Source organism: Esox lucius, chromosome 10, assembly GCF_011004845.1.
Source record: "Esox lucius isolate fEsoLuc1 chromosome 10, fEsoLuc1.pri, whole genome shotgun sequence".
NCBI lineage: Eukaryota > Metazoa > Chordata > Actinopteri > Esociformes > Esocidae > Esox > Esox lucius.
This window is the reverse complement of record NC_047578.1, coordinates 29,750,989-29,766,812: the sequence shown is the minus strand read 5'-3', so window position 1 is coordinate 29,766,812 and position 15,824 is coordinate 29,750,989. Positions and strand designations below refer to the sequence as shown.

The 15,824-nt window shown below is 41.5% G+C and overlaps 1 protein-coding gene across 4 annotated transcripts in view; it reads left to right on the top strand.

Moving 5' to 3' along the window:
- Positions 1 to 15,824, top strand: part of pleca (plectin a) — a 191,495-nt gene that overhangs the window by 109,462 nt on the left and 66,209 nt on the right. For all 4 annotated transcript variants that reach the window (XM_010905052.5, XM_010905048.5, XM_010905050.5 and 1 more), the window contains exon 2: positions 6,597 to 6,658. In XM_010905052.5, the coding sequence (XP_010903354.4) occupies positions 6,597 to 6,658 (62 nt within the window). The remainder of the gene's footprint in view (positions 1 to 6,596; positions 6,659 to 15,824) is intronic.

Below are 15,824 nucleotides of genomic sequence, written 5' to 3'. Positions count from 1 at the left end.
TGGTCACGGGGGCAGCAGCTCCAGCAGGGGACCCCAAACTTCCATTTCCCAAGCCACATTGGCCAGCTCTGACTGGGGGATCCCGAGGCGTTCCCAGGCCAGTGTCAAAAAATTATCTCTCCACCTATTCCTGGGCCTGCCCCGAGGTCTCCTCCCAGCTGGACGTGCCTGGAACACCTCCCTAGGGAGATGTCCTGGGGGCATCCTTACCAGATGCCTGAACCACCTCAGCTGGCTCCTTTCGATGCAAAGGAGCAGCGGCTCTACTCCGAGTTCCTCACGGATGACTGAGCTTCTCACCCTATCTCTTAGGGAGAAGCCAGCCACCCTTCTGAGAAAACCCATTTCAGCTGCTTGTACTCGTGATCTAGTTATTTCGGTCATGACCCAGCCTTCATGACCATAGGTAAGAGTAGGAACGAAAATGTACCGGTATATCGAGAGCTTTGCCTTCCGGCTCAGTTCTCTTTTCGTCACAACGATGCTGTAAAGCGAATGCAATACAGCCCCTGCTGCTCCGATTCTTCTGCCAATCTCCCGCTCCATTGTCCCCTCACTCGCGAACAAGACCATGAGATACTTGAACTCTTTTACTTGGGGTAACGCCTCATTCCCTACCCGGAGACTTTCCCAGGGAGGCTGAGAAGTGTGATACCCCTGTAATTGGCACACACCCTCTGGTCCCCCTTTTTGAACAGGGGAACCACCACCCCGGTCCGCCACTCCTTTGGCACTGTCCCCGACTCCCACGCAAAGTTGAAGAGGCACGTCATCCAAGACATCCCCTCCACACCAAAAGCTTTCAACATTTCTGAACGGTTCTCGTCAATCCCCGGAGCTTTGCCACTGAGGAGTTGTTTGACTACCTCTGTGACTTCGGCCAAGGAGATTGACGATGCTTCCCCATCAACCCCCATCACTATAGAGGGCGTGTTAGTGGGATTTAGGAGTTCCTATAGACTACACCAATTGTGGTGAAAACAATTTAATTTAAATACCATTAGCATAGTATGTAAATACAATATACTATTAACACTAGGGATGTCACAATTCCAGAAAGTTAAACTTCGGTACAACACCAGAGAAATGACACAATTATCAGTATTAATTTCGATACCACTGCAAAAGCGTCTAATACATCAATAGTGGATTTCTTTTAAATGAACAATTATTTAAGGAATATTCAAAAACCTTTTAGAGAATTAACAGATACATGAAACTTTAGCTTTCAATGAGACAGCTTTTCTTAGTGCTTCCGTCTCATATTGATGAATATTTACTTGATATACACTCACCTAGTGATGGGCAAACGAGGCTTCATTAGCATTATTTTAGCAGCAGGATAAGATGCTGGCAGCACTCAGATTTTCTTAATCACAATAAAAGCCTTAATTGAAATATAAAAGGCAATATAGTTAATCTAGTCTGTAAAAAAGAATAGACAAGAACAACGTTGGAACGGACATTAAATATAAAATGACAGACTAGATTGACAAACAAGATTGTTAACTATATTGCCTTATATATTTCAATGATAGTTTTTATTTTGAAAAAGAAAATGTGAGTTAGCGCTGCTAGCAGTATATCCTGCTTCTAGAAGAACGGTAATGAACCCCTTGAATGGCCATCACTACACTCACCGGCCACTTCATTTGGTACACATTTTCAACTGCTCGTTAACACAAATATCTAATCCGCCAATCACGTGGCAGCAACTCAATGCATTCAGGCATGTAGACATGGTCAAGATAATCTCCTGAAATTCTAACCAAGGATCAGAATGGGGAAGAAAGGTGATTTAAGTGACTTTGAACATGGCATGGTTGTTGGTGCCAGACAGACTGGTTGGCGTATTTCAGAAAGTGCTGATCTACTGGGATTTTCCTGCACAACCATCTCTAGGGTTTAAAGAGAAAGGTTGAATGGTCAGAAAAAAAGAACATATCCTGTGAGCAGCAGTTCTCTGGGTGAAAATGCCTTGTTGCTGGCAGACGTCAGAGGAGAATGGCCCGACTGGTTTAACTGATAGAAAGGCAACAGTATCTTAAACTACCACTCATTACAACAAAGTTATGCACAAGAGCATATCTGAAAGCACAACAACCTTGAGGCAGGCTATAGCAGCAATAAACCACACCAGGTGCCATTCCTGTCAGCTAAGAACAAGAAACCAAGGCTACAATTTGCACGGGCAAACATTTTCAAACCTTGACAATAGAAGATTGAAAAACTGTTGCCTGGTCTGATGAGTCTTGATTTCTGTTGCGACATTCAGATGGTAGGGTCATAATTTCTCATGTAAAGAACATGAAAGCATGGATCCATCCTGCCTTGTATCAACAGTTCAGGCTGGTGGCGGTGGTGTAATGGTGTGGGGGATGTTTTCTTGGCACACTTTAGGCCCCTTAGTGCCAATTGGGCATTGATTAAATGCCACGGCCTACCTGAGCATTGTTTCTGACCATGTCCATCCCTTTATGACCACCATGTACCCATCCTCTGTTGGCTACTTCCAGCAGGATAATGCACCATGTCACAAAGCTCGAATCATTTCAAATTGGTTTCTTGAACATGACAATGAGTTCACTGTACTGAAATGGCCCCCACAGTCACCAGATCCCAACCCAATTGAGCATCTTTGGGATGTGGTGGAACGGGAGCTTCGTGCCCTGGATGTGTATCCCACAAATCTCTATCAACTGCAAGATGCTATCCTATCAATATGGGCCAACATTTCTAAAGAATGCTTTCAGCACCTTGTTGAATCAATGCCACGTAGAATTAACCCTTGGTAGCCTATGGGGCTTTCGGCCGGATTTCACTAGTGTGACATTTTGGGTCCTAGATTCATTTCTGTAACAGATACAACCTATTATGATGTATCCTTTTAATAGCAACCCCTCTGGCTACAATAAAAACACATAAAAACAGACTTCTGGGTCACTATTTATAAAACTCATCTGTTTGAAAGGCAAAAAAATTGTTTTCGGAAAACATTTCTGCCATTCAGCATCAAGATTTTTTTTTTTAAAGCATTATGAGATTTTGTGTCAATGGTATTTCCTCATACTTTCATGCCTTTAATATCAAATTACACTGTAATTGGGTTGAAAATAATGAAATAATTATATAATAGAAGGTAAAAAATATAGGCACCCTCAAAAAATTTGGTTCTTCAACCTAGAAATGAAACACTATAACATAAAAGATAAAAACCCAATATAACGGTTCCTTTAGTTTAATGACACAAAACGGCCAGCAGGTGGCAGCACTAGATCGCTAGTTACATTTGGACTTATATATTTTATAAACTCAGAAAAATTACCAACTTCTTCCCAAAAACTCAAGAACATCCCCATACTATTTTGACTAAATATTAATTTTTATATCTTATATATAATACAAACGATGTATTATGGTTCAAAACATCATATATAGTGATGTACACGCATGTAATATTCATAGTAGTGTACAAATGAGCCTTTCTAAGATGCATTGGCAATGTCGTTGCCTGGTGAAAGGTTCTCATTGCAACCCAAACTATACAACTATACAACCCATATTATACACGGACAACCCCAATTATACACGGAACGCTTCAGGAAAGTGGCTACAAATAATATACCATTGGAATCGGACGATTATGGCGAATCTATTTTTCTAAATATTTATGCAAATGAGCACTGTCCGTGATATCGCGGATGTCGACTATGGATGGTTAAGGCAGTTCTGAAGGAGAAACGGGGTCAAACACAGTATTAGTATGGTGTTCCTAATAATCCTTTAGGTGAGTGTATATTGTTCATCATTAATGATGCCATCACAGAAGTCATTCATGCCATTTGCACCAATGCACCCCCATGCCATCACGGATGCTGCCTTTAGAATTGTGCGCTGATAACAAGCCGGATGGTCCCTCTGCTCTTTAGTCCAGATGATGTGGTGTCCATGATTCCCTAAAATAATTTGATTAGTCAGACCACAGGACAGTTTTCCACATCGCATCAGTCCATCTTATTTGAGCCCGGGCCCATTGAAGGCGACAGCGTTCTGAATCTTAATATATAGTTTCTTCTTTGTATGGTAGAGTTTTAACATACATGAAGTAACATACTTTGTTCACAGACAATGGTTTTCGGAAGTGTTCCTGAGCCCATGCAGTGACGTACGCTACATTTGTGTCTATTTTGAATGCAGTGCTGCCTTTGATCGAAGATCATGGCCATCCAATACTGGTTTTCAGCCTTGTCCATTTCAAACAGATTTCTACAGATTCTCTGAATCTTTTAATGATATTATGTACAGTAGATTTAGCCCAGAGAAATGTATTTATTATTCCAATTGGACTCTTAATATCTCACCTGGCACAGCCAGAAGAGGACTGGTCACCCCTCTGAGCCTGGGTCCTCTCTAGGTTTCTTCCTAAAATTCGACCTTCTTAGGGAGTTTTTCATAGCCACTGAAATTCAACACTACTGTTGTTTGCTCCTTGGGGTTTAAGGCCGGGTGTCTCTGTGAAGCACTTTGTGACAACTGCTGTTAGAAATACATTTGATTGATTGATTGATTGATAGATGATGAGATCCCCAAACTCCTTGCAATTTTACATTGAGAAACGTTATTCTTAACATGTTGCACTTTCTTTTTATTGGCCAGTCTGAGATATGGCATTTTCTTTGCAGCCCTGCCTAGAAGGCCAGCCTCCTGTTGATGAAAAGACCATGTCACCGCTAATTTCAGTTGAATATACATTGGGTGCGACTAGATCTTTAAACCTGAGTGTTTGCAGGGAGTGTCTTTTGGAAAAGTGTCTAACGTTACCTCAGAGGTTGACTTTCGACATTTGACATTTTCACCCGCTTACACTGATCAGCCATAACATTATGACCACCTGCCTAATGGTATGTAGGTACCCCTTTTGCTGCCAAAACAACCCTGGCCCGTTAAGGCATGGACTCTAGACCTCTGAAGGTGTGCTGTGGTATCTGGCACCAAGACATTAGCAGGAGTTCCTTTAAGTCCTGTAAGTTGTGAGATCTGGGGAATTTGGAGGCCAAGTCAACACCTTGAACTTGTTTTTGTGTTCCTCAAACCATTCCTGAACCATTTTTGCTTTGCGGCAGTGCACATTATTATGCTGAAAGAGGCCAATGCCATCAGGGAATGCTGTTGCCATAAAAGGGTGCACATGGTCTACAACAATGCTCAGGTAGGTGGTGCGTGTCAAATGACATCCACATGAATGGCAGGACCCAAGGTTTCCCAGCAGAACATTGCCCAAAGTATCACACTACATCTGCCGGCTTGCCTCCTTCCCATAGTGCATCCTGGTGCCATGTGTTCTCCAGGTAAGCAATGCACACGCACACGGCCTTCCACGTGATTTAAAAGAAAACATGATTCATCAGACCAGGCTACCTTCTTCCATTTCTCTGTGGTCCAGTGCCCATTGTAGGCACTTTCAGCAGTTGACAGGGGTCAGCATGGGCACTCTGACTGGTCTGCGGCTATGCAGCCCCATACGCAACAAACTGCAATGCGCTGTGTTTTCTGACACCTTTCTATCAGTACCATCATTAACTTTCCCATCACAATTTGGCCCTTGTCAAAGTCGCTCAGATCTTTGCGCATGCCCATTTTTGCTTCTAACAAGTCAACTTTGAGGACAGAATGTTCACTTGCTGCCTAATATATCCCACCCAGTGATCTGATGTTAATGATGATAATGAGATTATCAGTGTTATTCACTTCACCTGTTAGTGGTCCTAATGTTATGGCTGATCGGTGTACTTTTTATCTCCAGTGCAAATCTGAAAACAAGTCTTGTTTATCCAAATAAAACTATCATAGAGAAAAAAATTGCATAGTTAATGTGATGCAGGAGTGAGCTTTGAAAGGGAAATGAGGATGCTGTGTTGTCATGACAGGAAAGGTTGTGCCGCCTGATTTCCCAAGTTCTGTGTTGGGGTGGTTTTTCAGAGCCAATATACGTGTGACTCACAGGCAGTAAAGGGATCCAAGACTTGTGAGGCACATCCTCTGTTACCGGTGAACAACCACCCCCTCAACTTCCATGTCTCCTTCACATTGTTTCTGTCGATATTTGTTGTCACATGGCCATCATCTAATCCTGAGGAAAAAATCGAACTGTCAATCTGGCTTGTAAAGTAATAATAACTAGTACTCTATATTCCAAGATTAGATATGAGCTCAAGTATGATTTTAATTTTGTATAAAATAAGACTGCGAAGGGAATTGAAAGTTGGGTTGCCTTGGCATATGTCTTGATCAGGCTACTGGTTTTTAAGCTGTGAGGAAAATATTGCAAAATCACAGCTGCTGGAGGTGGCTGCAGATCAGGAGTGTGTTACCAGGACAGTTTTTACGCTTCCCCATAACCAGACATGCGTTTGAAGACCACTTTTTATTGTTTTGTAATTTTTTTAATTAAAAGAAATACCTTATTATACTGTTTTGTGGCAATTCTCATAGGCTTTTTAGATAGACCAGACATTTTATTTAACTTTGTTTCTGTAGTTGAAGTTAAGTATCAGCCAGGTGTTGACATGAACAATCTCTTTCTTTCTCTCCCATAGATGAACGGGACCGGGTACAGAAAAAGACCTTCACAAAATGGGTCAACAAGCACTTGATGAAGGTAAAATCAGCACAAGCCAACCCTCAAGCTCATTCCTTCACACTAAACTTGACAATCACCAAATGTTTAATGAGGCGTTCCCACAAAGCATTCACAACTAGATTCAACTCATGCAATTCATTCATCGTATCCATGTTTTTCATAGAGGTACACAATTCAGGCTGTGAATTTTAGAAGGTAGGTGCAAGGGAGTTATGCAAAATGTATGTGTGTGTACATGTTACACAACATAACTTATCTGTTTTTGCACTAGGCTGCAGATTCAAGTTTCTCATGACTTATGGCTCAGACTGACTGGAAGATACGCAGTGTATAGCTTCTGGCTGATTTCAGCAATATGACCCTTGGCAAACTATTGACCAAAAAATGTTCCCCCTTGGCAAGTACCTGGATTTGGGCAGTTTCTCCCATTCTTGCAAATCCTCTCAACCAAGCTTGGTTAGATTGATTGGAAAGTGTTAGTGAACTGTTATCAACCAGTCTGTCCACAGATGTTCATGCCCTAGCTGGGTCACTCAAGGACTTAAACAGACTTGTCCCTCTAGCATTGTCTTGGCTGTGTGCTCCTGGTTATTGCTTTACTGATGGATAAATCTTTGCCCCAGTCTGATGTCCTGCTAATGGACTGACGGAAAATACTTCTGTATTTTGCACTTATTTTATTTTCCTGAAATATAATATATTTTCCTATTTTCTTCAGTCTCTTCTGCTGAGAAGTACAGTGTCCTCACAGCACCAGCCACCAACATGCTTCACTGTAGGGACGGTATTAGCCAGGTGATGAGCGGTCTCTTGTTTATGCCGGACTTAGTGTTTGGCATTCAATAGTTTGACTTTGGTCTTATCAGACTAGAAAATGATTTTCCCCTTAATGCTTTCAGAGTCCTTCAGGCAGCATGTCATATGCATTTGACTCAGCAGTTGCTTCCGTTTTGCCACTTTACCATAAAGGCTTGGTTGATGGAGTGCTGCACAAATGGTTGTCCTACTGGCAGGTTCTCCCATCTCTGCAGAATAACTAGGTTCATTATGCTCCTGGGGACTTTTAGAGCTTTAGCATTTTTTAATTACTTTTTCCAGATCTACGGTCTACACATCCTTGGTCTCAAGCATGGTCAGAAGACACATGATGCATCTGAGCTCAATTTAGGTGTGTCATGGCAAAGTGTCTGAAACATATATATTTTTTAATATCATTTATAAAAACTTGTTGTCACTTGAATTAGTGGGTATTGTGTATATATTGATAGCAAAAATGTATTTAATCAATGAGATCTAGGTTAATCATTTCCTATTAAATTCTAGTTAGTGTAAAATTAAAATATACAATTGTTTTAAGATATTTATTCATAGATCAGTTTGCAATTTTGTATGTTGTAAGACCCATGTAGCCTTCCCCCAAAAGATTGAAGATTATTTGAGATTACAGTGAAAGTGTATTTAGTGTTATTGAGCATAGTAGAGGACTTTACACAATTTGCATGCATTTTGTATGCATTTCTTATCCTACTAATCATATATATTTTTTATAATTTTATGTTGTAAATTATAAATACAAATGTCCCATTTTCCAACAGCATACTATCCTTTCATTTATAGATTGACACAAGCGTCATAGAGCAAAAACGAAAACCATCTACGTGTTCCAGAGACTCCACTGCATTTAGATCATATTTTATATTTTTTTAGCTCCAACTATTGACCATTAATATCCCTGTTACAAATTCCCATTTGTTGTGACTTGAGGTAACTAGGTGGCTAAAGTTATGTTACAGACATATGTTTTAGCTTAGTGCAGTGATTGAGATGGAATTTAAATATGGTTGCATTAGCACCATCGCCATGCTCTGATTTCATAGACAGTATGGATTTGCATCCATTGTGACTACTTGTAAAATACATGTTTCACTGTTCTTGGTTCTGATGAAAACGCACGTTTTCACTCATGAAATGGCAATACACACAGGTTATTTCTGTGCTATGTGAAAGAGTCTGTCACAAGCATCTGGTCTCGCTTTAGTTGTATGAAGGCTGACGTAGGCTGAAGATTTTGGCATGGGTCATGTACCACAGACATCTGGCACAAAGACATTCTGGTGTCTGGGGCTCTAAAGTGCCTGGAATGGGACCCTATTCCCTAAATAGTGCACTACTTTCTACTAGTGTCTGGTAAAAAGTAGTGCACTAGCTAGGCAATGAGGTGCCATTTTAGATGGAGACCTGGAGTTTACAGATGGAGAGAGAAGAACCCGGTGAAGGTGTTGTTAGTGGAACTCACAGATTTCCATTCAATTCTTTTCATTTATCTGTCAGTCTCTCAAAGCTAATGCATATGGTAAGGTTTTCTAGGACCTCCAGTAACTTGTTACAAGTTTACCAAACAGAAGATTTGAGATTTCAATTATTGTTAAACCTAGGTTTTTTAAAATAATAAATAGCAACCTGCTTATCTAACCAGCTGAAGTTGTTGTTGAACTTCTGCAATTCTTTGCAAGTGAGCAGTCTCTCATTTCTGTTGGCTTTTTTATTAATTTAACTGAAGCGTGTCAAATTCTGTGTGGGATGTCTGTGCAGTTCATGTGAGAGAGGCGTAGATATACTTTGGCACGGTGACGCTGAGTGACTCAGAACCAGCAGGCTTTGTTAAGAGTTAGGACTCTATTGTAAAGGAAATCCCTCTCATTCAGATTCATTGGTCCTGTGTGGGTCAGGGCTTTGGCTGGCCTCTGCATTTTTGGGCCATGTTCAGAACAGGACCAAAAGATTAACCAAGAGGCCTAGTTTGGGATCTTTGTCAGTCAGACACTCTCTTGTGCCTGTGGGCTGTTCACCACCAAGTTTGATATTATAATCCATGCCAGTATCTCAAAAATAGCATTAGTGAAGAAAGACAGTGGTCACAGGTTGAAGCTGGGGATAGATGCATTCAGCACAGCATAGTTTCTGAATGCCCTAAAAGCACAGTCTCAAAAATTACCACTGAATTGATTCAGCATATCTGTGATCAAGTCTCAACAAAAACTTCATTGTGAATGCAATGCTTGAATGTATGGCAGGGGCTGCCTCTTAAAAATTGCTTGTATCCAAGGTGAAAGCACAAAAACACAAATTGTTGTAAGCAGCACAAAACCAAAATCATCTTTCACCCTATTTCTTACTTCCAGACTGATTTTAGTTTTGAGAAAGCCGAAGGATGTTATCAGCCCACAATGTCTGCTTCCAACTGTTAAACGTGGGGGCACCGTTTTTGTATGGGTAGCCATCAGATGGAAGTTATTGGGTCTGACTATTTCTCTGCATGGGCGTATAATTGCCAAAGAATATGAGGCCATTTTACAGGACCAAGTGCACCCTATAGTGCAAACACTGTTCCAATATTCTAGGATCATTATGCCCCCTTACAAACTGCTAAATTCAAGAGTAGTTTTATGAACACCAGGATGATGCCTTCCATGGCTTCCCCAATCACCAGATCGGAACATCTCTGAACATTTATAGGACATTGTAGAATGTGAAGTTCTCCATCCCTCAAAGAACTGGAGGCTTTTCTTCTGGAAGAATTGTGCATCATCCCACTACAGTGTACACAGAGTTCAAGACAATGACAGCATTCCAAGAAGGATTGGCTCTATTATTAAGGAAAAGGATAGCCTTATTTTCTTATTATGTTGTTGATTTCAGTATAAAGCTCCGGAAAAAATTAAGAGACCACTGCACCTTTCTCTTTCTTTTCCAAAAAAGTCGTGTGTGAGGATCAGAAGGGTTCAAATTAATAGATCACTGCAAATTGAATGCGTCCGTTCCTCACTCAAAACTTTCCTTTTCAACTTCTTTGGAAAGGAAAGAAAAAGGTGCAGTGCTCTCTTAAATTTTTCTGTATTAGGTGTTTCCATTATTTTGTCCATTGACTGTATATTCCCAATACTCCAAAATGGATAATGTTACTACTATACACTTGGTTGAAATGTTCCAGATAATGCCAAGAATAAGCAAGTACAAGCATGTTCAAAACTACCACACGGTGGCACTATTAAATGGGCAAGTTCACACCCTGTTTTTCCCCCAATTTTGGGATATCCAATTTATGATTAGGGCCTAGTTTCATTTATATTTTTTATTTTCCTATGTGTATATATTTCTATGTTTTTTTAAACAGGAAAGACGAATGAGAACAAATTCTCATTTACAATGACAGTGACAACGGCATAACGATTGCAAGACAACACTTAGTGTATAATGGAATAGGCAATAAATAACACCATATTGGTCTCTCAACACCAAGGTGTTGGCCAATGCTGGTGAGGCCAATGCTGGTGAGGCCAATGCTCTGCCAACGCTGATTGCAACATTAATTATTAGGGGTCCTTGCTCCGAAGGGGCTCAGGAGTCCTATTATTTTTGTTAGGATTATTATTATTATTATTCCTTTTTTTGGACGCATAAAGTTTCAAGATGATCGGCCTGAAGGTGGTGCTATAATCAACAAATGCATGGAGCTCCATAGGAAATTAATGGAGGTCAATGGGGAATAATGCAGGTCTGACCTAGATGGCTTAAATTCGGTCCACAGGTCCCTCTTCACCCATGGAACAAATTTGCCTCATGAACCCATAAAATCCGCCATCTTGGATTTTCTGCCATTTTTAATTTTGTCTAAAACACTAAAAAGTTATCTCCTACTAGAGCTCTGCACCGATCTTCACACTGCTCTGTGTATATAATCTTGGGACAAGTATCTATCTATTCATTATAAAGATTGTTGATATCTTTAAAATAATGGCTGATATGAGCCAATGAAAATTATTGTGGGCATGGCGTCAATTCAAATGGACATTTATGCAAGATGGTGAGGCCATCAAGCAAATGTATATATGGGTTCAGGCCTATGGCAGGAAGCCCACCACAATGTTTCAATCTGATCTGCCTGATGGTGGCGCTCTAACCATCCCAGTGGCCTATCATCGCCACTGGGATGCCCCCTCTCCAATGCCATTCAGGGGCTTAGTCACTGGCTGGTTGTTGTCTCTCCGTTGCGTCTATTGTGCAATTGGAGTTATCTCTGCTGGCAATACTCTGCCATCATTCAGGGTGGTTGCGGTTGGTTGGTTTCCCATTGGTTGATGCTTGGCAATGTGGGCGGGTTGACTTCCTGCCTGTTGGGTTCGGTCCAGGGCCTCCTCCAGATTGGGCCACAGTGTCACTACACCCCTCTGTCTCAACCTCAAGGTTTAAGCTGCTATATTATTGTGCCAGGGGAGTAGGGTGAGGTCTCCTTCTTCATTGTAAATCCTTGTAAATCTCAGGAATGTCTTCGTCTCCTGCTCCACTAAAACTTAGGAAGATGTGAGGTCTTGGCCCCACACCTCCGGAGTACCAGGCTTTGCAGATGCTAATTAGCCTGATTGGCGTTAACGAACTACTTGGCTGTATCTTCACGTATGCTGGTTAACGTATTTCACGGCATGAAATCAGACATTAAATTGACACGTTTAGGACATCCCCACTGAAAATTATGAAATAGTTATCGATTTTACATATGCTAATTTGTGTAATTTGCATTAATTAACTATTAGGCTGTGTCTTTGTAACCGTTCAAGCTACAGACAGGAAACCAACTTTGTTTCACCAGTTTAGCTATCCCCACTTCAAATTAGGAAACGTTTATCGATTTTATGTATGTTAATTAGCATACTTTGTGTTAATTAACTACTAGGCTGTATCTTTTGAACCGTTTGTGCTACAGACACGAAACCAACTTTGTTTCACACGTGTATGCTATCCTCACTGCAAATGATGAAACGGTTATCGATTTTTACCTATGCTAATTTGCGTTAATTAACTATTAGGCTGTATCTTTGAAACCGTTCGAGCTACAGACAGGAAACCAACTTTGTTTCACCTGTTTAGCTATCTCCACTTCATATTATGAAACGTTAATCGATTTTATGTATGCTAATTAGCATAATTAGCATTAATTGACTATTAGGCTTTATCTTTTGAAACGTTCGCGCTACAGACATGAGACCTGTCATCGGTAACACTTTTATGAACTTTAAATATGTCCATCCATCTTCTTCCACTTATCCGGGGCCGGGTCGCGGGGGCAGCAGTCTAAGCAGAGATGCCCAGACTTCCCTCTCCCTAGACCCTTCCTCTAGCTCTTCCGGGGGGACACCGAGGCGTTCCCAGGCCAGCCGGGGGACATAGTCCTTCCAGCGTGTCCTAGGTCTTCCCCGGGGTCTCCTCCAGGAAGGCGTTCGGGAGGCATCCGAAACAGATGCCCAAGCACCCTCAGCTGACCCCTCTCGATGTGGAGGAGCAGTGGCTCTACTCTGAGCTCCTCCCGGGTGACCGAGCTTCTCACCCTATCTCTAAGGGATCGCCCAGCCACCCTGCGGAGAAAGCTCATTTCGGCCGCCTGTATCCGGGATCTTGTCCTTTCGGTCATGACCCAAAGCTCATGACCTTAGGTGAGACTTGCGGCTCAGCTCTTTCTTCACCACGACAGACCGATACATCGACCGCATTACTGCAGAAGCTGCACCGATCCGTCTGTCAATCTCCCGTTCCATCCTTCCCTCACTCGTGAACAAGACCCCTAGATACTTAAATTCCTCCACTTGAGGCAAGAACTCTCCACCAACCTGAAGTGGGCAAGCCACCCTTTTCCGACTGAGGACCATGGCCTCGGATTTGGAGGTACTGTTTTTCATCCCCACCGCTTCACACTCAGCTGCAAACCGTCCCAGTGCCTGCTGAAGGTCCTGGTTTGAAGGGGCCAACACGACAACATCATCCGCAAAGAGCAAAGACGGAATCGTGTGGTCCCCAAACCTGACACCCTCCGGCCCCTGGGTGCGCCTAGAAATTCTGTCGCAAAAATTACGAACAGAACCGGCGACAAAGGGCAGCCCTGCCGGAGTCCAACATGCACTGGGAACAAGTCTGACTTACTGCCGGCAATGCGAACCAAGCTCCTGCTTCGGTCGTACAGGGACCTGACAGCCCTTAGCAAAGGACCCAGGACCCCATACTCCCAAAGCACTTTCCACAGGATGTCATGTACGCTAATTTATGCCAATTACCCTCACCAACATTATCTCTTGAACCTTAATAAAACACAGACTCCAAACCTTTTGATAGGTAAACACTATTTTGAACCATAAATACTTTTTTCAACAGCTAGCCAGCACCACATTTTCTTCAGGAAATGTACTTCTCTAGTTAATTATTACTTGTACTCTTAAAATGATCACCCAGCACAGCCAGAAGAGGACTGGTCACCCCTTTGAGCCTGGTTCGTCTCTAGGTTTCTACCTAAATTTCTGCCCCTTTTAGGGAGTTTTTCCTAGCCATTGTGCTTCAACCCTGTGGTTGCATGCTCCTTGGGTTTTCAGGCTGGGTGTTTTGTAAAAGCACTTTGTGACATCTGCTCATGTAAAAAGGGCTTTATAAATCAATTTGATTGATTAATTGATCAACAAATTAATAGGGTTTCATAGGAAATTAATGGAAGTCAAAGGGGAATGAATGCGAGTCTGTTGAGAATGAATGGGGGCAATGGAGAATGAATGGGAGTCAATGGTCATTCTATGGGAGACTGACTTCGGTGTCCTCCATAATGAGGAATAAATGTGGGGCAATGGGGAATTAATTGGGGTCTATGGGGAACGCATGGAAGTCAATGTAGAATGCATGGAAGTCACTGGGGAACGCATGCAAGCCAATGGGCAATAGATGGGAGTCTATGGGGAAGGCATGGAAATATGTGGCAATGAATGGAGGTCAATGGGGAATTAATTGGAATCAATGGCTATTCAATGGGAGTCTATGGGGAATGAATGGAGGTCAATAATGCGAGTCTATAGGGAATGCATAGAAGTCAATGGGGAATGAATGGGGGAAATTGGGGGATTAATTTGGGTCTATGGGGAACGTATGGAAGTCAATGGGGAGTGACTGGAGGTCAATTTGGAATTAATGGGAGTCAATGGTTATTCAGTGGGAGTCTATGGGGAATGAATGACAATAAATTAAGAATAAATGGGTGCAACTATTAAAAATACATGAAACTGAAATATGTTAAGTGGGACACTATGTGGGGAATGTCATTGATCCTGTGTCTGTTTCATTTAGGTTAATTATAGATTGTACTGTAGGTTTAGTTATACAAACAGATCAAGCTTGTTATACAAAAATAAACGCATCCAGCTACAGTATGCCAGACATTATCCAAACGCTATCAGTCTTTTTAGTGCTTTTAAAATTGTCACATGTTTGTCCATGGTTTTGTGTTTCTGCCCTTTTTGTTGGTTAATCTCTCGCAAAAAAGGCTTAGGGCTCAATGCACTCATTATGCTCTTTTTTATGTCCTTTCCTGTGTCTCTCCTCTGTCTTTCGGTCATTTCTCATCAGCACTGGAGGGCAGAGGTAGGTTCGGACCTACTGTGTGGACATTCCTTTTCTGCATGGTTGAATTTTTTACTGCTTCTCTTCTAAGGTGTTCTAGCCAAACACTGACATCTCTAATCTAAATCATGTCTGCCTTTCAATCCCAATATCTGCTTCAGCCTCTCTGCAGAGCAAAGTAGCTGATCAGAATATGTCCCACCGAATCAATCATACAATTGCATAGAGTTTTTTTTTATTGGGAGGCATATTAAATATATTGTTATGAAATTGCTTCACAAGAGAATGAAAATGATTTCACTTCGTCACTGTAATTGCTACTGCAAGAGGCAGGGGACAGTCAACGTAACACAGATTTCTTTATCTGTGAAACAAAATGATTGATGTACACGAGAAGTAAATGCCACATTTCCAAGCAATGCGTCTTCAGAATCTTAGATGAACACTGGGAAAGTTTGACTTTATGTTGTTGTAATGTTGCTGTGTGTGAGTAGTACAGTTGAACAATCAATAAATTCTGAATCTTATTGACTAATACTGACAGAGATAAGGTTGTATTACTATAGTATAATTAGTATAAAATACAATGGTGACTTGAGTCTGATAGAGTAGTGATTGCAACTGTGTTTTAGCTTAAATAGTGGACATTGGGTTCTTAGTTATAACCCCTAAATCTAGCTTTGTTAGGTTTCTTTTCAGAAACCTAACTTTTTCAAAATGATTCAAGTTTAAATGTATATAAGTGGGATTCATTCCA